At 35.7% G+C, this 18,831-nt stretch overlaps 1 protein-coding gene and 1 non-coding gene across 2 annotated transcripts in view; one reads left to right on the plus strand and one right to left on the minus strand.

Annotated features, from left to right (window-relative positions):
* The window catches only part of IPO7 (importin 7), a 78,615-nt gene that overhangs the window by 31,711 nt on the left and 28,073 nt on the right, over nt 1-18,831 (minus strand). The window contains exons 5-12 of the mRNA XM_066366042.1: nt 16,105-16,261; nt 14,565-14,654; nt 8,374-8,468; nt 8,176-8,260; nt 5,793-5,927; nt 5,056-5,155; nt 3,797-3,873; nt 3,524-3,640 (exon numbers count right to left, since the gene is read on the minus strand). Of these exons, the coding sequence (XP_066222139.1) occupies nt 3,524-3,640; nt 3,797-3,873; nt 5,056-5,155; nt 5,793-5,927; nt 8,176-8,260; nt 8,374-8,468; nt 14,565-14,654; nt 16,105-16,261 (856 nt within the window). The remainder of the gene's footprint in view (nt 1-3,523; nt 3,641-3,796; nt 3,874-5,055; nt 5,156-5,792; nt 5,928-8,175; nt 8,261-8,373; nt 8,469-14,564; nt 14,655-16,104; nt 16,262-18,831) is intronic.
* LOC136389780 (small nucleolar RNA SNORD22) lies at nt 174-300 on the plus strand. The gene has a single exon (XR_010748353.1). It is a non-coding gene; the product is annotated as a small nucleolar RNA SNORD22 (small nucleolar RNA).

Here is an 18,831-nt window from a genome sequence, read left to right on the forward strand (position 1 = left end):
AACCCCAAGGTCCACATCCAATTTTTTATTCCCTAACTGAACCATAAAAAATACTGAATACATTTTTACTTATTTATATCCTTTGTTTAGAAAGTAAATGCACCAATTCTTAGCAGCAATGGTGTTTAAGTAATGGAATATGGTTAATTTTATTCCTTACCTTATTAAACATTTTCTTATAAAATTATTATAACATAAAACCCCTACCTCCTGTCCTAGTCCCTGAGCCAGTAAAGGTGAACCCATTAGGGCTGGATAAGGAAGAGGAATGTTTGTTCCAGAAGGAACAGTCTGAAGGATCATAGGTTTCTAAACATGGGAAAGGTAAGAATAAATCACTTGTTGAAAAATCATGTAGCTTGAGCAGGTGGTGGTGCAGTGGATAGAGTGTCGGACTGGGACACGGAGGACCCAGGTTCGAAACCCCAAGGTCACCAGCTTTAGCACAGGCTCATCCAGCTTGAGCACGGGGTCACTTGCTCTGCTGTAGCCACTGCCCACCGCCCCTGGTCGAGGCACATATGAAAAAGCAATTATTGAACAACTAAGGTGCCACAACAAAGAACTGATGCTTCTTATTTCTCTTCCTTCCTGTCTGTCTGACCCTCTCTCCGTAAAAAAAAAAAAAAAAAAAAGAAAAAGAAAAATTTTCCAGGTCTAAAGAACAAAGAATGTATAATGGGAATCCAACTCTTGAAAGATATCAGAAAGGAATTTTCAAGCAATTCTTGTACAATCTAGCTGTTTAAATTTGCATATAATTGTTTTTGTCTTCATAAATTAAAGTTTTAATTTTTCAAAAAAAAAAAAAAAAATGAAGAAACAAAAACCCCAAAGAGGGTCTAAATAAACATAACATAGGCTAAAAATTAAGAAACATCCTTTCAATAATCTGGATATCTAAAAAGATACTTGTATTTTCTAAATAGTAAAATGCTTTTAAGAAGAGATCCTTGAATTGCATATTAAATCAATGTTGAAAACTGATAAATACTTATAAAACTTAAGAAGACAAGTAAGAAATGAGAACTAAATGCAACATGGAGTGCTGGAATGGATCATGGACCAGAAAAAAACATGAATGGAAATCTTGTAAAATGTAAAATGGGTCTGTAGATTAGTTAATATCATATCAATATTAATTTCCTGGTTTTGAGAATTATGGCATAGCTATCTAAGATGTTAAACATCAGGAGAAGCTGAGCAAAGAGAAATGAGAACTATTTTTGCAAGTTTTCTATAAATCTAAAATTTAAAAATAAGGTTAAAACAAAAAATCTGAATACGCCAAGAGAATGCACTCAATTCTCAGCCTTCCACATAAATAATTACTGTCTCTAACTTATACTTTATGAACTAAGAGAAGTTTGGATGGATATAATAAAGCAAAAAGATACAGGATATATACCCATAAATTAATGGTGATGAATTCAATACAGCATCATATGGAGTAAGGCTATCAGGAGTTCAGTGTATTAATATAACTAACTATTTACTTACCATTTGAATAGGTCCCACTTATTAACTTTAAAGTGAAACTAATTTCAGATCTTATTTATGAAGAAGTTAGACACAATGTGTTCAATTAAGTTGAGAATTCTAGCCTGATCAGGCGGTGGTGCAGTAGATACAGTGTTGGACAACTGAGACATGGAGGACCCAGGTTTAAAACCCCAAGGTCACTGGCTTGATTTGCTGGCTTGAGTCCAAACGTCCCTGGCTCGAGCCCAAGGTTGCTGGTTTGAGCAAGGGGTCATTCGCTCTGCTATAGCCCCCCAGTCAAGGCACATGTGAGAAAGCAATCAATGAACAACTAAGGTGCTGCAGCAAAGGACTGACACTTCTCATCTCTCTCCCTTCCTGTCTGTCTGTCCCTATGTGTCCCTCTCTCTGACTCTTTCTCTGTTTCTGTCCAAAAAAAAAAAATAAAGAGTTGAGGATTCTAAAGATAACATTTAATTTAGTCATTCATTCTTTCTTAGAAAATCTGTTACAAAAGCATGATGTTCTAGGCCAGGGGTAGTCAACCTTTTTATACCTACCGTCCACTTTTCTATCTCTGTTAGTAGTAAAATTTTCTAACCGCCCACCTTTTCCACAGTAATGGTGATTTATAAATATAAAGTAGGGAAGTAACTTTACTTTATAAAATTTATAAAGCAGAGTTACAGCAAGTTAAAGCATATAATAATAATTACTTACCAAGTACTTTATGTCAGATTTTCCCTAAGCTTGGCAGAATAAATCTTTCTAAAACAACTTACTATAGTTAAATCTATCTTTTTATTTATTTTTGGTTGCTCCGCTACCGCTCACCATGAAAGCTGGAATGCCCACTAGTGGACGGTAGGAACCAGGTTGACTACCACTGTTTTAGGCTGTGAATGGATGCATTCATGTACACAAATTTCCTTAAGGATAAATTTTTGAGAAGAAAAAACCCCACTATTTTACAATGATCTTAAACATGAAAAGAAAACTCACATAAAAAGAAGTACTTTCAACACAAGCAACAACAAAAAATATAAACTGGGTATCAAAATCATATCAAAACTTACACTTCAAAGGACATCATCAAGAAAATGAAAAGAAAACCACAGAATGGCAGAAAGTACTTGTAAATCATATATATGAAAAAGGTCTAATATTTAGAATATATTAAGAACTCTAAAAAAAATTAACAATCAAGATAATAACCCAATTAAAAATAGATGAAGGATTTAAATAGATATTTCTCCAAAGAAGGTATATAATGAATGGCCAATAAGCATATAATAATATTCTCAATATCATTAATAATCAGGATGATGTAAATCAAAACTGTAATGAGAAACTATCTTGACAACAACTAGGATGGCTGCTACAAAAAGATAGTAAATGTTGGTGAGGATGTAAAAACTGGAACTTTCATACACTGCTGGTAGAAATACAAAATGATACAACCAGCCACTTTGGAACACAGGCAGTTTCTCAAAATATGACCTGCAATTTGAATTCTAGGTATGTATTATCCAAGAGAAATAAAAACATATATCCACATAAAAATGTGCACACAAATGTTCATAGCTCCATTGTTCATCAGTCAGAAAATGGAAACAATGCAAAGGTCCATCAACTGATAAATTAAATGTGGTATATTCATGCAATGGACTTATTACTTGGCAATAAAAGGAATGGAAGTATTGTGACCTATATCACAATATGAACTTTGAAAATATATTTTAAGTAAAAAAAGCCACTGATAAAGGACCAATGTTGTATCACTCCATTTATATGAAATGTTCACAGTAGGCAAATACATAGAAACAAAAAAGATTAGGAATATCCTATGGCTGAGAGATCTCAGAGAAAACAAAGAGAAACTGCTAATAAGGTTTCTTTTTGGGGTGATGAAAAGTTTGGAACTCTGTGAATATAAGAAAAACCAGTAAATATACACTTTAAATGGGCTAACTGTATGCTATGTGAATTGTATCTCAATAAAGCTGTTATTAAACTTATGTGTATGCACATGAAAAAATACCTTCAGAAGTATTTCGGCTAAAGAGCCAATCATATGCAAGGCTCCATCTTTTTTTCGAGGATCAGCATTTGGTTCTGTAAGAATTTGGTAGCAAAATCCCATAGTCTTTTGCAGTACCTAGATTAAAAACAGAAAAGTAATACTTTATTGGATAAACCAAAATCATTAAAAAGCATTAAGACAAAATGACTTATACACAACTAACATTAAAGGCTGTATCTGAACAAATTTAAAACGTTAAAGCAAAAATATTCCAAATATTAAATAACCTACCTCTTTCCTCTTACTACAGGCTGTAAACAAAAGCGTCTGGGCAGCAGTGGTAGGAGAAATGAAATCTTCAAACACATCTAGAGAATAAATATAAAATAAATACAGAAAACAGTAATTTCAATTCAATTTCTTCAACAAACACTATCACTTGATTTATAAATGACGCTGTTTTTTTTTAAAGGACCTTAACATTTTGCTAAATTTTCATACAGTGAAGATGAAAATAAATCCAGTTACTCATATAATTTTGCAAAGACTGAATGCCATGTATTTTCTGTAGAAATTAGATGTTAATAATCCATCAATTTCTTCTAATGAGTATTTTCTTTCATACAAAACTGTGAGAATTTTCACAATAGGGTCACAAAAGTACAAACTAAACAGTACTTAGTCTTTGATTGCAACTTCATGAGATCTTGAAGCAGAAAATTCTGCTAAGCTATGCCGATTCCTGACTCCCAGAAACTGAGATAATCAGTTAATTAATGTATTCTTTTAAGCCAATATAAAATATAGAAATATAAATATATAACATTTTGCTAGGAGGAAGGACTAATATTCAACATTAGTCAAATTACAATTCTTTTGTTCCACAGAGAGACTTCATCTTTCAGTATGCATCTTCTTGATTACCCCATATAAGATGACTCACACGGGATCCAAAATTATAGTTTAGACATTTAGTGTTAAGGTATAAGCTTGCATTTATAAGTTTTGGCATGTGCTAGAAGTACACGTAATAACTTAATAACACTACTGATCTGTGTCTGCTAAAATTATCATATGCCATAATTAATGAATAGCACTTCTGCCCCTGGTTTAAACCACCTGTTTTCATACAGTGTGCCAGAAGAATTCTTAAAACATGCAATACCTATTTAGTCAGGAATATTGACCTCTTTTCCCTAGATTGTCAAATACAATGAAAATCACACACACACACTAAAATAAAAAGGAAAGAAAGAAAAAAGAAAAAGAAAGAAGCTAACACAAGAACAGCTATCCAGGGTGAATGAATCAAAATTATATCGACTTCTTGGTCAGATCGGCAAAAAATAAATTTTTGGGTGTGCCCCATTGAATAATTTGTTTATGTGTGCCATGAAACAATAAAGGTTGAAAACCACTGGTCTAAACAATAAATAAATAGCATTAAAACAAGGATTTTTGAGTACCAAAGGTAAAAGGCCTTTAATAACCCCTGGGTTTATGAAACAACTTCAACTGACATTTTTTTTAAAAAAGTGAAAATTCCTTACCAAACTTCATGCGTATATATTCATAAGGGTCTTCTTGCCAAAGTTCTTCATCAGCATCTGTATAGCACATCAACGGAAAAATAACATCTTGGATAATGCCCTGCAATTTAAAAATTAAGAAAGTAACAACCTTAAGTCAGTCTTGAAATTTTAAGTCAACCTTAAAATTTCTGTTAAGTGGTAAAATAAAAGTAATCGCATAATCTATCATATGTATTTTTTAAAGCTTAGTATCAAACTTTTTTGCATTCTTAGATGAACTATTAATGTATATTATTCTTCCCTCTCTGCAATAATTATGAAATAAAACGTGTACATAGGTATCAATAAAGTATTCTAAGAAAATACAATATGAAATTTTAGTTCATTAAGTCCTATAGTTCTAAATAAAGCAAAAAAAAAATTATTCATAAAAATAATACATAAGTCAATTATCCTCAAAACTTATCAAGTAAAATAGTCCTGTGCTTACTTCAAATTATAAGATAAAAATGTCAACTGATCATCACCCAATAGTAAGACCAGTTTTTAGGTGAAAAGAGAATCTGAATATTCATAAAATACCTTTCATAAGTTTATACAAGGTGCTTTATCTTGTTTCTCTACTCTCAAAACAATGATCAGAACTACTCGAAGAAACACAAATCAACAAAAAAATGCATTTTTAAACCTATCTGGTAATTAATTTTATTTCTATAATATTTTCTAGAAAAACATTTCAGATAGAAAATTATTACTTGTATATGAGGCTTCAGGTTCTTCCAGGTGAGGGCATGAGAAACTCCTTGATTAATATAATTTAATGTCTGTTGTAAAACTCGAGGAGCCATATATTGCTTCTCCTTGTACTGATACAATACTTTCAATAAGACCTTTAGGAAAAAATTTTTGGTCAAAACCCAAAATTTAAATAGAAAACTAACCACTTACAAACCAGCAAAAACATTTGAAATTTACCTTAATATATAGGTCATTATCATAAAATAAAAAGCACATACTTTCAAGAAGAAAATCATTTTAAAAATTATATATTGGAGAACAGCATTTATTCCCAAGGCATTTATAAAGACAAAACTAAATACCATATCAAAGGACTAGTTTCTGATTAAATATAAAACAAAGGGAAAATCATATACTGCTTACTGAACATACCACAATATTTTGAGACATCCCTATATTGTTAAAGTCACTTTCTAGGAAAACTTACCCAAACCATTCACCTACCTATTTAATGCCTGGCACAAGTTTTTATTCTACTTCATATTTCTGAACAGTGACTGTTAAAATCTGGGTCACAGACAAGGTCAACACTATTTTCATAATCATGCTAAGTCATTATTTCCCCTTTTTACTGTGTTGACATTTGCAATGATGGTACAAAAGCATGGTAGTAAAACTTTTTGTACCTAACATGAATCAAGGGAGTGACACTGAAGTGTATTAGCAGTCATAGTCTTTATTGTCACATAATTACAGAATAAGCTTCTCTTAAGAATGTCCTTGACCCTGGCCAGTTGGCTCAGTGGTAGAGCGTTGGCCTGGCGTGCAGGAGTCCCGGGTTCGATTCCCGGCCAGGGCACACAGGAGAAGCGCCCATCTGCTTCTCCACCCCCCCCCCCTCCTTCCTCTCTGTCTCTCTCTTCCCCTCCTGCAGCCAAGGCTCCATTGGAGCAAAGTTGGCCTGGGTGCTGAGGATGGCTCTGTGGCCTCTGCCTCAGGCGCTGGAATGGCCCTGGTTGCGGCAGAGCAATGCCCCAGATGGGTAGAGCATTGCCCTCTGGTGGGCATGCCAGGTGGATCCCGGTCGGGCGCATGCAGGAGTCTGACTGTCTCCCTGTTTCCAACTTCAGAAAAATACAAAAAAAAAAAAAAAAGTCCTTAATGAACCAGAAATATTATTAAATGGGAAGCATATATATATCAGCACTCCTGATCTATACCAAAAAACAATGGTTAGAAGAAAAGCTGAAACAGTAGCTTCTTCTATCAACACTTATCATATACTTGAAAAAAAACCTGATAGACCAATTATAGTTATTTAGACTTGTGTATATGGTATATCATTTTTTTCTCAAAAATGAACATAAACAGCCTGTCACTTCAAGGAAAATAACTGACAATATGTTACTTGTGTTAAAATCTGAGGTTTTAAGAAAAATTTACTTTAAAATATTTCTGTTAAGACTGGTAGTGATACTAACAAATGTGTTATCTAAATTGCAAAATGGAATGTATTATAGAAAAATCTGCATTAATACATTGAGTCAATATTCTATAAATGACCAGTGCAGGATGTTACAAAATCATATATTGATAAAATACTCATTTAAGGTGCTATATAGATGAATGGATATTACTGTACTGAAATATGAAATGCTGTTAGTTTCAAACTCTATATTGCAATTAACCTTTAAGAGACCACACTGTCAAATCTGGTGTGATAGTTAAGAATTTCCACAACTATGTGAAAAGTCTATTATAACATTCTTTCCATTTTCAATTTGTTATCTCTAAGGCCAATGTTCTTTTTTTTCTTTTTTTTGAGTGAGAGAGAGAGCGAGAGAGCCAAAGAGGAACCGAGAGAGACAGACAGGAAGGGAGAAAGAAGCATCAATTCTTCATTGTAGCACCTTAGTTGTTCATTGATTGCTTTCTCATAGACCCTTGACTGAGGGGCTCCAGCTGAGCCAGTGACCCTTTGCTCAAGTCAGAGATCTTGGGCTTCAAGCCAGTGACTCTGTGGTTTCGAACCTGGGTCTTCTGCGTCCCAGGCTGACGCTCTATTCACTGCACCACAACCTGGTCAGGCTCTAAGGCCAAATTTTATATATGTCCACAAAGTAAATCAGAATAAATACAGATGTAGATGAGTATACAGATGACTTTTACTAAGCCAGATATTAAAGGCATTAGGAAAAATGTATAATAACACCATTTCCTCTTGCTAAAAAACTTTCAATTTGGAAAAGTTATTTTTAACAGAAAATATATTCTACATTAATATGTAATAGATTTGTTATTGTTTTTAGTTTTAAAATTTTGATTTCTAATAAAATAAGCAAGACAGAAATTAAACTAATAACGTCATGTTTCTACTTAGAAAATTTATCTTAGACTTACTTGCTGGACACCAACAGCAAACGCCTTCAGAAATACTTCAGCAAATTCGTTATATTCCTTGGAAACATTGCCAGGGCTCCCATACCTAAAAGAACATTAAAATGCCCATTTAATGTTTATAATGCTTTATATCAGCACTTATAAAACAAAAAAGTCTGAAGAAAAAACTTAAAAATCATCATATATCTGAGAGCTCACCTTTCAAAAAGTCTTGCTAAAATATGCAAAGCCCACTTCTTACATTTCCACCATGGTAACTCAGGTCTATCATCTTCTTCAACTTGAAGTGTTTCCTTATTTAAAGAAACATGTATTTAATGATAGTTAAGAGAAGATAAAATCTAAGAGAAACAGTATGAGGTGAGAACAGAAAACATGAATGCTCCTCCAATGTTAGCCTCTCATAATAAAAAGCTAGATTTGAAAAAGTACTAACCCTTATTTCAGTGTAAGAAGCACTTCCACTGCTTTAACTACTTGTTTATGAAGGATACACTTTTAAATATTCTATATATATATTTTTTTATTTAATGAGTTTTAGAGACAGAGAGAGAGAGAGAGAGAAACATCAATTTGTTGTTCACTTACTCATGTTGTGATTGGTTGATTCTTGCATGTGCACTGACTAGGGACTAAATCTGCAACCTCCGCATGTGGAGAAGACATTCTAACCAAGTACCTGGCCTTGAAGTCTTTTAAAGCTTAAGCCCAAACATTTTAGTCAAGGCTCCAATAATATAAAGTCAAAGCCTTGGCAAGTAGCTTAATCAAAACCAGTACAGTTCAAATAAAAAGGGCATGAGAAATTCCATTTCAGAAATATTAATATAAAAAAACAAATATATAAATGAGAATATTCATTTGCAAAACTTTGTAATAGTGGTAATAATGAAAAACAGCCAAGAACTTCATTAATAAGGGGATATTTAATTTTGAACATCCATAAAAGACAAACACGAGATCATTATATTTACCGAAGACATCCATGACATATATATATACATTTTAAGTGAGAGGCAAGGAGGCAGAGATGCAGACTCACATGTGCCCTGACCCGGATCCACCCGACAAGACCCCTATGGGGTGATGGTCTGCCCATCTGGGGCGCTGCTCCATTGCTCTGCAACCAAGTTATTTTAGCACCTGAGCCAAGGCCATGGAGCCATCTTCAGCACTCTGGGCCAACTTGCTCGAACTATTTGAGCCATGGCTGTGGGAGAAGTTGAAAGAGGAAGAAAGGAAGAGAGGAAGAGAGGAAGAGAGGTAGAGAGGAGAGAGAGAGAGAGAGAGAGAGAAGAAGGAGGAGTGGAGAAGCAGATGGTTGCTTCTCCGGTGTGCCCTGACTGGGAATTGAACTTGGGACTTCCACCCACCAGTACACCACTGGTCAGGCAAAATTACTTTGATTGCTCAATGGATAGTGTCAGCCTGGCGTATGGATGTCCTGGGTTCAATTCCAGGTCAGGGCACACTGGAGAAGTGACCATCTACCCCCCCAGCCAGTGGCTAGATTGGTTTGAGTGTGGCCCCAGGTGCTGAAGCTAGCTAGCTCTTTTGGTCCCAGCATGTCAGTCTCAGGTGCTATAAATAGTTCAGCACTTGAGCAGTTGCCCCAGATAGGGTTGCTGGGTGGATCCCAGTTGGGGGGCATGCAGGAATGTGCCTCACTACCTCCCCTTCTCTCACCTAAAAAAAAAGAAACAAGACAAAAACCTCTTGTAAGTTCTAGAACAGACAAAACTAATCCATGCTACTAGAAATAAGAATGGTAGCCCTAGCTGGTCTGCTCAGTGGATAGAGCATTGCCCCAATGTGCGGAAGTTCTGGGTTCGATCCCCTGGACAAGGCACACATGAAAAGTGACCATCTGCTTCCCTTCCCTTCCCTCTTCTCTTGTCTCCTCTCACAGCCAGTGGCTCAACTGGTTAAAGCATCAGCCTTAGACATCACGGATAGCTCGGCTGATTTGAGCATCAGCCCCAAACGGGGGTTGCCGGATGAGTCCCAATTGGGGTGAAGTGCGAGTCTGTCCCTCTATCTCCCCTCTTTTCATTTAAGAAACAATCCCACCCAAAATAAACAAAATAAAACATAAAAAGAATGATGATGGCAGGGATGATTAGAGCAAGACATGCTAGCATGTGTGTATGTGACTGCCAGAACTCATTAAACTATTTTCTCATAATATGTGCATGATTATATATTATACCAAAAAGGGTACAAAATAAGCCCTGGCCAGTTAGCTCAGTGGTAGAACGTCAGCCCAGTGTGTAGAAGTCCCAGGTTCGATTCCCAGCCAGGGCACACAGGAGAAGCATCCATATGCTTCTCTACCCTTCCCTCTCTCTCTTTCCCTCCTGCAGCCAAGGCTCCATTGCAGCAAAAGTTGGCCTGGGTGCTGAGGATGGCTCCATGGCTTCTGCCTCAGGCAGTAGAATAGCTCTGGTTGGAATAGAGCAACGCCCCAGATGGGCAGAGCATCAACCCCTAGTGGGCATGCCGGATGGATACTGGTTGGGCGCATGCGGAAGTCTGTCTCTCTGACTTCCCGCTTCTCACTACAGAAACACACACACACACACACACACACACACACACACACGGACAAAATACAAAATTACGTATCTCTTTCAAGTCTCTGTTTAAAATAAAGTTAGCCCCAGGTCAGTTGATTTAGTGGTGGAGCATCAGCCCAGCATGTGGATGTTCTGGGTTCGATTTCTGGTCTGGACACATAGGAGAAACGACCATCTGCTTCTCTACACCTCCCCCTCTCACTCTCTTCCCTTCTTGCAACCATGGCTTGACTGGTTCAAGCACACTGGCCCCAGGCACTGAGGATGGCTCCATGGAGCCTCCATCTCAGGCACTAAAAATGCACGGGTGCAAGCCCCAGACGGGGGTTGCTGGGTGGATCTTAATTGGGGTGCATGTGTGAGTCTGTCTCTCTATCTCTCCTCTCTCACTTGGAAAAGAAGAAAAAAGTAAAACAAATTCAGCAGGAATGTTGTTTTAAAGTAATACTAAAAATTCTGTGGCACTCCAGAAAATATATTTTTTGTCAACCTGACCCCCCCAAAATTATACTTTTGATTCACTGACATTGGACAGCTATTGCTGTGCTGGCTATCATCTTTTTTTTAATTTTTTTATTTAAGAATCTAAGGGAAAAGAGATCAGTACCCCAGACTAAACAGTCAGGTACTGCATGTTTTCCAAATTCTTGAGGCACACCAGTTGGAAATTGCTGAACAACATTATAAAGGAAAAGGGTATTTTTAAAACTGTGATTAAATAAGATTAAATAGTTAAATAGTTCTGTATGAACTAAAAATCAATAAATTGGATGGACACTTAGAATCAGTTTTATTTTATGTAAATTATATCTCTCTTTTTAAAATTTTATTCATTTTTTGTTGCAGAGACAGAGAGAGTCAGAGAGAGCAACAGATAGGGACAGACAGACAGGAAGGGAGAGAGAGAGATGAGAAACATCAATTCTTTGTTGTGGCTCCTTAGTTGTTCATTGATTGATTTCTCATATGTGCCTTGACCAAGGGGTTACAGCAGACCGAGTGAACCCTTGCTTGAGCCAGTGACCTTGGGCTCAAGCCAGTGAGCCTTGCTCAAACCAGATGAGTCCATGCTCAAGCTGGCAACCTTGGGGTCTTGAAGCTGGGTCCTCCACATCCCAGTCCAATGCTCTATCCACTGTGCCACTGCCTTGTCAGGCATATCTTTTTTAATTGATTTCAATTTGTTGTGTTTACACAGTTACAAGTGTATCCCCGAATATATCTCCCTCCCTCCTTTGTTCTCTTTGATATCCCCTTTGCCCCTCCCCCCAACACCTTCCCCTCTTTCCTCCATAATTTACTATCTTGCCTCCATCTCTGTGTTATGTTTACATACCTTCACTAATGTTATATGAATTATATCTCTATTTTTTATTTATTTTTATTTTTTTGTATTTTTCCGAAGCTGAAAACGGGGAGAGACAGTCAGACAGACTCCCACATGCGCCCGACCAGGATCCACCCAGCATGCCCACCAGGGGGCGATGCTCTGCCCCTCAGGGGCATCACTCTGTTGCGACCAGAGCCACTCTAGCGCCTGGGGCAGAGGCCAAGGAGCCATCCCCAGTGCCTGGGCCATCTTTTGCTCCAATGGAGCCTCCCTGTGGGAGAGGAAGAGAGAGACAGAGAGGAAGGAGAGGGGGAGGGGTGGAGAAGCAGATGGGCGCTTCTCCTGTGTGCCCTGGCTGGGAATCAAACCCGGGACTTCTGCACGCCAGGCCGACGCTTTACCACTGAGCCAACCGGCCAGGGCTGAATTATATCTCTATATAAAATTATTTTGAAAAAACCAAATAACATAACTACAAGGTTTGATCAACTTAAAAGTTCTTCCCATTCATTGATGTCTGACAAATTATTAGGTTAAAAGTCTAACTACAGACTTTTTAACAGAGACAGAGAGAGAGTTAGAGAGGAACAGACAGGCAGGAAGCGAGAGATGAGAAGCATCAATTCTTTGTTGCAGCACCTTAGTTGTTCATTGATTGCTTTCTCATATGTGCCTTGATGGGGGAAGAGGGGTCTCCAGCAGAGCAAGTGACCCCCTGCTCAAGCCAGTGATTATGGGGTCATCTTTACAATCCCACGCTCAAGCCAGAGACCCCGTGCTCAAGCCAGTGATCCCAGCGTTTCAAACCTGGGTCCTCTGCGTCCCAGTCCAATGCTCTATCCACGGTGCCACCGCCTGGTCAGGCACTACAGACTTCTTTTAAAGATATAATTCATAGCCCCGGCTGGATAGCTCAGTTGGTTAGAATATCATCCCAGAGCAGAGGCTGACGGTTCAATCCCCAGTTAAGACACATACAGGAACAAATTGATGTTCCTGCCCCTCTCTCTCACTAATGTCAATAAATAAATATATAAAGAAAGATAAAATTTATATATAACAATGTATTAGTTTAAGGTATACAACACAGTGATTTGATATTATCACAGTAATCATTAGGAAGGTGGTCAAAAGGCACAAATTTCCAGTTACAAGTTCTGGGAATTTAATGTATAGCATGCTTCTTAGAGTTAACAATATTGTATTATATATTTAAAAGTTGCTAAGAGAGTAGATCTTAAAAGTCATATGAGAATAAAAAATGTGTAACTATATGAAGTGATACATGTTATAAACTCTTAATTAAAACCTAACAACAATCCACTCCCCCCAAAAACCCTCTCCATATTAAATCATAGTTCACACTATTTTTTCTTCTTTAAATCACTCATAGCCTGAACTATTCATTTAGGATTTCCTCCCCCAGTTACTATATGTTGGGAGCACCTCTCATTCTGTACGTCTTTCTGATACACCCAACCAATTATCAGTTCCTTGAAATAGACACAACATCTTATTTTTCTTTGCATCTCCAGTAAGACTTTTTATAATTTATTTATAATCCATACCAAAACTAATCCAAAAGAATGTGAAGTGATTCACTAGGATATAAAAATAAGACAAAGTAAAAATGAAGAACAAAAACAAAATACCCAACTAGGACATAAATTCTAAATCAAATGATCAAAATTCACCTCCTGTATCTGACATTTATGTGCCTTGTGATTATTGGCAAGTTATAACCTCTCTAATCAGCTTGCTCATCTGTAAGTAAACGTACAATGACATTTCTCACAGACTGACAGTCAGTAAAGCACAGACACTAACAATACCAGCTATGGAGCCAGGCACCATTGGCTGTATTCAAATTATAGCTCCATCACATATTAACTATGTGATGTTTGCCACCTTACTTAATTTCTTTGGTCTTAGTGTCTTCATCTGTTTCAAATAGTGATAATATAACTTCTATAGCTGATATAAAAGTTAAATGTAATAATATTTGTAAACCATTTACCACAGTGTTGGGCAGAGGAAGTAAATACTCAATAAAAAGTAACTATTCTTAGTAAGCATCATCTCTAGGCTGTTTATGAAGATATGTAATAGGAGACTAAGGCTCTGAAGTTTAAAGTGCTGTGAAATATTTGGAATGCTTATTACTATTACTCATCCAAACCTATGAAGTAAATTAATAAATATGAGGGGGAAAAAAATCTCCCAAAAATAAAAACTAAGAAGACAAAAATAGAAGAATTAGCATGAAATTAACAAAGAGGTACAGAAGCATTTAATAATATATGCAATAGCCCTTCATAAATTTTTACTTAGTATATGCACATAAATGAACAGTGAATGGTGTCTATCTAGATTTACATCATGAATTATGTTAGTTTATAAAGAATGTTCCAGGAAATAGTTGAAATTCTCAAAAGATAACTAAATATTTATGGCTAGTAATATAAGAGAAAAAAGAAACTTACATTAGGTACATCCCTGTTCACAACAGTCTTTAAAATTTCTATCCATTCTGTCAGGTTCTGTTGGTTTATCAGCTCCAGTGGTAATGTATACTAAATTAAAACCAAGAATTAATTTTAAAAATCCTTGCAAAAGAATATTCCACTTCTTATTCTTCCAAAACTTAAAAAAAAAAAGTATTAATTCAATCCACATTTCCTATTTTTACAAGCAAATTTTAGTCAGTTGTCTACACTGGAGAATTGTGGCAATGACAGTGAGCACTCGTCTTATTTCCAAATTACTGGGAATATATCTTATTTTCACCATAAGGTATGATATTTGTCATGGATTTCTAATGAACTTTTTAAAGATCAAGTTAAGGAAATTTCAATTCCAGGATTCTTAAGATTTTCTTTTTAAAAAAAGCAGAATGACATCCTCAAAGATAGTTACACGTCTCTCTTTTCATATAAGAGTTAATCACAAAAAACTGTTTCTCACTATTAAAACATTCTTGCATTCCTGGAATAAATCCTCTTAATAGACTCAAAAAAATCAAAGTCTTATTTAGGATTTTAGGGCATCTATTTTTACAAGTGTGAAGGGGCTGTATTTTTATATCAGGGTATGCTAGTCTCAAAAATTGTTGCAGAAACAAGTATGTTATCCTATGCCCTAAAATAATTTAAAAAAGAAACTTATTTTTAATCTAAAAGATGGGTGTCCTACCAGTCAGGGGGAAGAAACAGAAACAGTACACATACTGTCTATCCAAATTATTTTAAAAAGAACTATATAAGAAGGAGCCAATGTTTAGGTTAAGACTTGGAGATACTAGACTGTCTTTAAAGATCTAGCAAAAACATGCAAAATCCAACCAAATGAAGTAAGTTAGTTATAATTTCAGTGGAGGTAAAGTCACCAATCTATTTAAATGAGATTTAAAAAGTAATGTCATAAATTGAACCAAAGGTTCTGGTATAGGAGATGAATCTTTCTATACTTATATGGACAAAAGGAACCAGAATTTTAATCCTGATCAAAAACTCTTAAGTAATTATATTCCACAGAGAATACAGATATACCATTTCCTTAGTGGATTAACAACTTTTATACCATAAAGACACAGAACAATATACAAAAATGATGAAACCCATTGTTGTGTGCCAGTCAAGCCTACAGTATTAGTATTTTTGTGTAACATAAGTTTAGGAATAGGTTTTGTAGTTATTGGGATAATCTTTGTATTTTTGGCATATCAGAGTACCTGTTAGCTATAAACTGTAATCAAGTAATTTGATTTTCAGCTTGTGAATTCTTAAGGTGAAAGGTATAAGAAAAATTCACAAATTTTGTAAATAGTGTTGGATGGTTTAAGAGAACTTAAAATTGACCATTTAGAATTTAAGTTTTATTAGATTTGTATATTTGGGTAAGTATGCTCCATTAGGACTTTTAACATCCTTATAAATTTGGATACTTATATTTGACTAGCAAAAATCATCCACTAAATCTTGACACACTGACTTTTTATACTTGGTAACTACTTTACAAAATTACCTGAACAAGGGCATAGAAGATCTTGAAAATTTGTTTCTGAATGAGAACAGATTGATCAGACTGATCAGAAAGAAGCTGAATAAAACGATCCTTTAGCACTGGCAGGAAATGCTGCATTGCTGCTACCAATGGGCTCCGTTCCTCTGGTTTCTTGTACCTTTGGGTAGGAATACAAACTAATTCTGTAAGAATTTATTTTTATTTCACAATTTTATTTATAGATGACATATATTTGTTTTTTCACACAAATATAAGCAAGTGGAAGATAAACCTACTAAGCAATCAAAAGCAACTTTAGAAAAATCTCAAGTAATAATAGAACATCTAAAATATACTCAGCATTTATCATGAGGTCATAATCTTCAAAGTCCCATTAGTACCCTCTCTTCTATAGTGCAAGAAACAGAGGCACAGACAAATCAGATATCTTTTCCAGTATACACATCTAGGTATAAACTTCAGCAGTCAAGATCCAAGGTCTGCACTCTTAATCACTTCATTACGCTATTTCTAACTCTGAATACTGTAAGACTGAGGAGCTGCAATGATTTGGCTTTTAAACATCAGCAACTGACAGATATAAAATCAATTTTATTTTATCATCCTTAAGTAATTTACATACCAAGAATATTAAGGCAGAATGGCATCTATAAGGGAGAAAATAATTCTATTTCTAAAAGTATTTGTAATAAACCAGAAGATTTTTAAATAATCCATTTGACAACAAAACCCAACCTCAACAGCCTATTTTTATGATCTTCATTTATTCCATGTGGAGTGAATGTTCACACATATATTTCATAGCCAATATAATAATATTAATGTTTTACTATTAAGTAGTGGTACAGGCTTCAATAGGAACATTACATTACATGTATTATGTGACCCTTATTACCTTCCTAAAATTAAAAAAATTCCTAAATTCTAAATAACATTTTGCTCCAAGACTATGGGTAAAGAACTGCTGACCTAATTGAGAGACATTTCACATATAGATTCCTAGGCATTTTAACTGTATTGTTGAAGGTCTGTTGTTATACTCAAAAAAGAAAATAATCAAATTTATAGTTTAGAACTATGAGAAAGAAACTCAGCTTCCACTATTAAAGAGTCAATAGGCATTAACAGCTTTGCAAAATACAAACTAGTATTAAGAAGTCATTATTCTAAAAGGCACAGCTTTTCGTTTTAGATTAATTCATCTAAAACACTTTAAATTGTTTTCTTTTACCTGAATCCAGTTTTATCTACTGGTAGATTTTTTGAGGAGGAAAAATGTATTTAAGAATTGCATATTTGCCTGACCAGGCAGTGGCGCAGTTGATAAGAGCATCGGACTGGGATGTGGAGGACCCAGACCCAGGTTCGAGACCCTGAGGTCAACAGCTTGAGCAAAAAAAAGTTTACCAGCTTGGAGCCAAGGTCACTGGCTCAAGCAAGGGGTTACTTGGTCTGCTGTAGCCCCACGGTCAAGGCACATATGAGAAAACAATCAATGAACAACTAAGGTGTCACAATGAAAAACTAATGACTGATGCTTCTCATCTCTTTCCCTTCTTGTCTGTCTGTCCCTATCTATCCCTTTCTCTGTAAAATAAATAAATAAAAATTGCATATTTGAGCCTGACCAGGCGGTGATGCAGTGGATAAAGCATCGGACTGGGATGCAGAGGACCCAGGTTCAAGACCCCGAGGTCGCCAGCTTGAGTGCAGGCTCATATGGCTTGAGCAAAAAGCTCACCAGCTTGGACCCAAGGTCGCTGGCTCAAGCAAGGGGTTATTCGGTCTGCTAAAGGCCTGCGGTCAAGGCACATATGAGAAAGCAATCAATGAACAAAGGTGTTGCAACGAAAAACTGATGATTGATGTTTCTCATCTCTCTCTGTTCCTGTCTGTCTGTCCCTATCTCTGACTCTTTCTCTGTCCCTGTAAAAAAAAAAAAAAAAAAGAAAGAATTGCATATTTGAGCCATTTTTAAAAAGGTATATAGGTAGACACTTTTAAAAGGCTGGATTCTTTTTTGCTATTGGGTAAAATGAGAACCAAAGTCAGTTTCCAAGAATAGGAAACACCAAAACAAAAGTTACATTAATAATGACTGAGATTGTTAAACAATAAAACATTTTTAAATATTTTAATGTGCTGAGAAAGTATACCTAGCATACATTTTAAAAGGCTATCTGTACATTTCTTTGAATCAATAATAATTTATAAAGGAAAAACTTTGCACAGTCCAATCTAATTGTATAAGCTATAATAATTATTGACAATATTTCCTTTTAACAATAAAGATGAGAACTGTATTATACACCTCTTTCCATTTGTTCAACCCAAGTGATTACCCGCATTAAGAGGGTTTGAGTATCTATTCCGTGTTAGAGATTTCTTCTCTTCTACCTCCCCCTCTACACTGAGTAGAGAACTAGAAGTTGGATGGTACTACATGCTAATCTAAGCTAATGGGTATAAAAGTAATTTATGGTAGGAGACAAATTACTATTCCTTAAGACCTGAAAGTGCATGAACATGTGAAAATGTGGCACTAATAAAAGCCTACTACAAGACTATGGTGTATTAATCTGGTGAGCTGTGTTAATCCAATCTAGCTCATAACTTTTCTGTTAAAAGCAAGCAAGCAAACAAACAAACAAACAAAAATACCACTTCAGCCTGACCAGGTGATGGTGCTGTGTATAGAGTATCAGATCATAGACATGGCCCATGGTC

Source organism: Saccopteryx leptura, chromosome 1 (assembly GCF_036850995.1).
Source record: "Saccopteryx leptura isolate mSacLep1 chromosome 1, mSacLep1_pri_phased_curated, whole genome shotgun sequence".
In the NCBI taxonomy this organism is placed as follows: domain Eukaryota; kingdom Metazoa; phylum Chordata; class Mammalia; order Chiroptera; family Emballonuridae; genus Saccopteryx; species Saccopteryx leptura.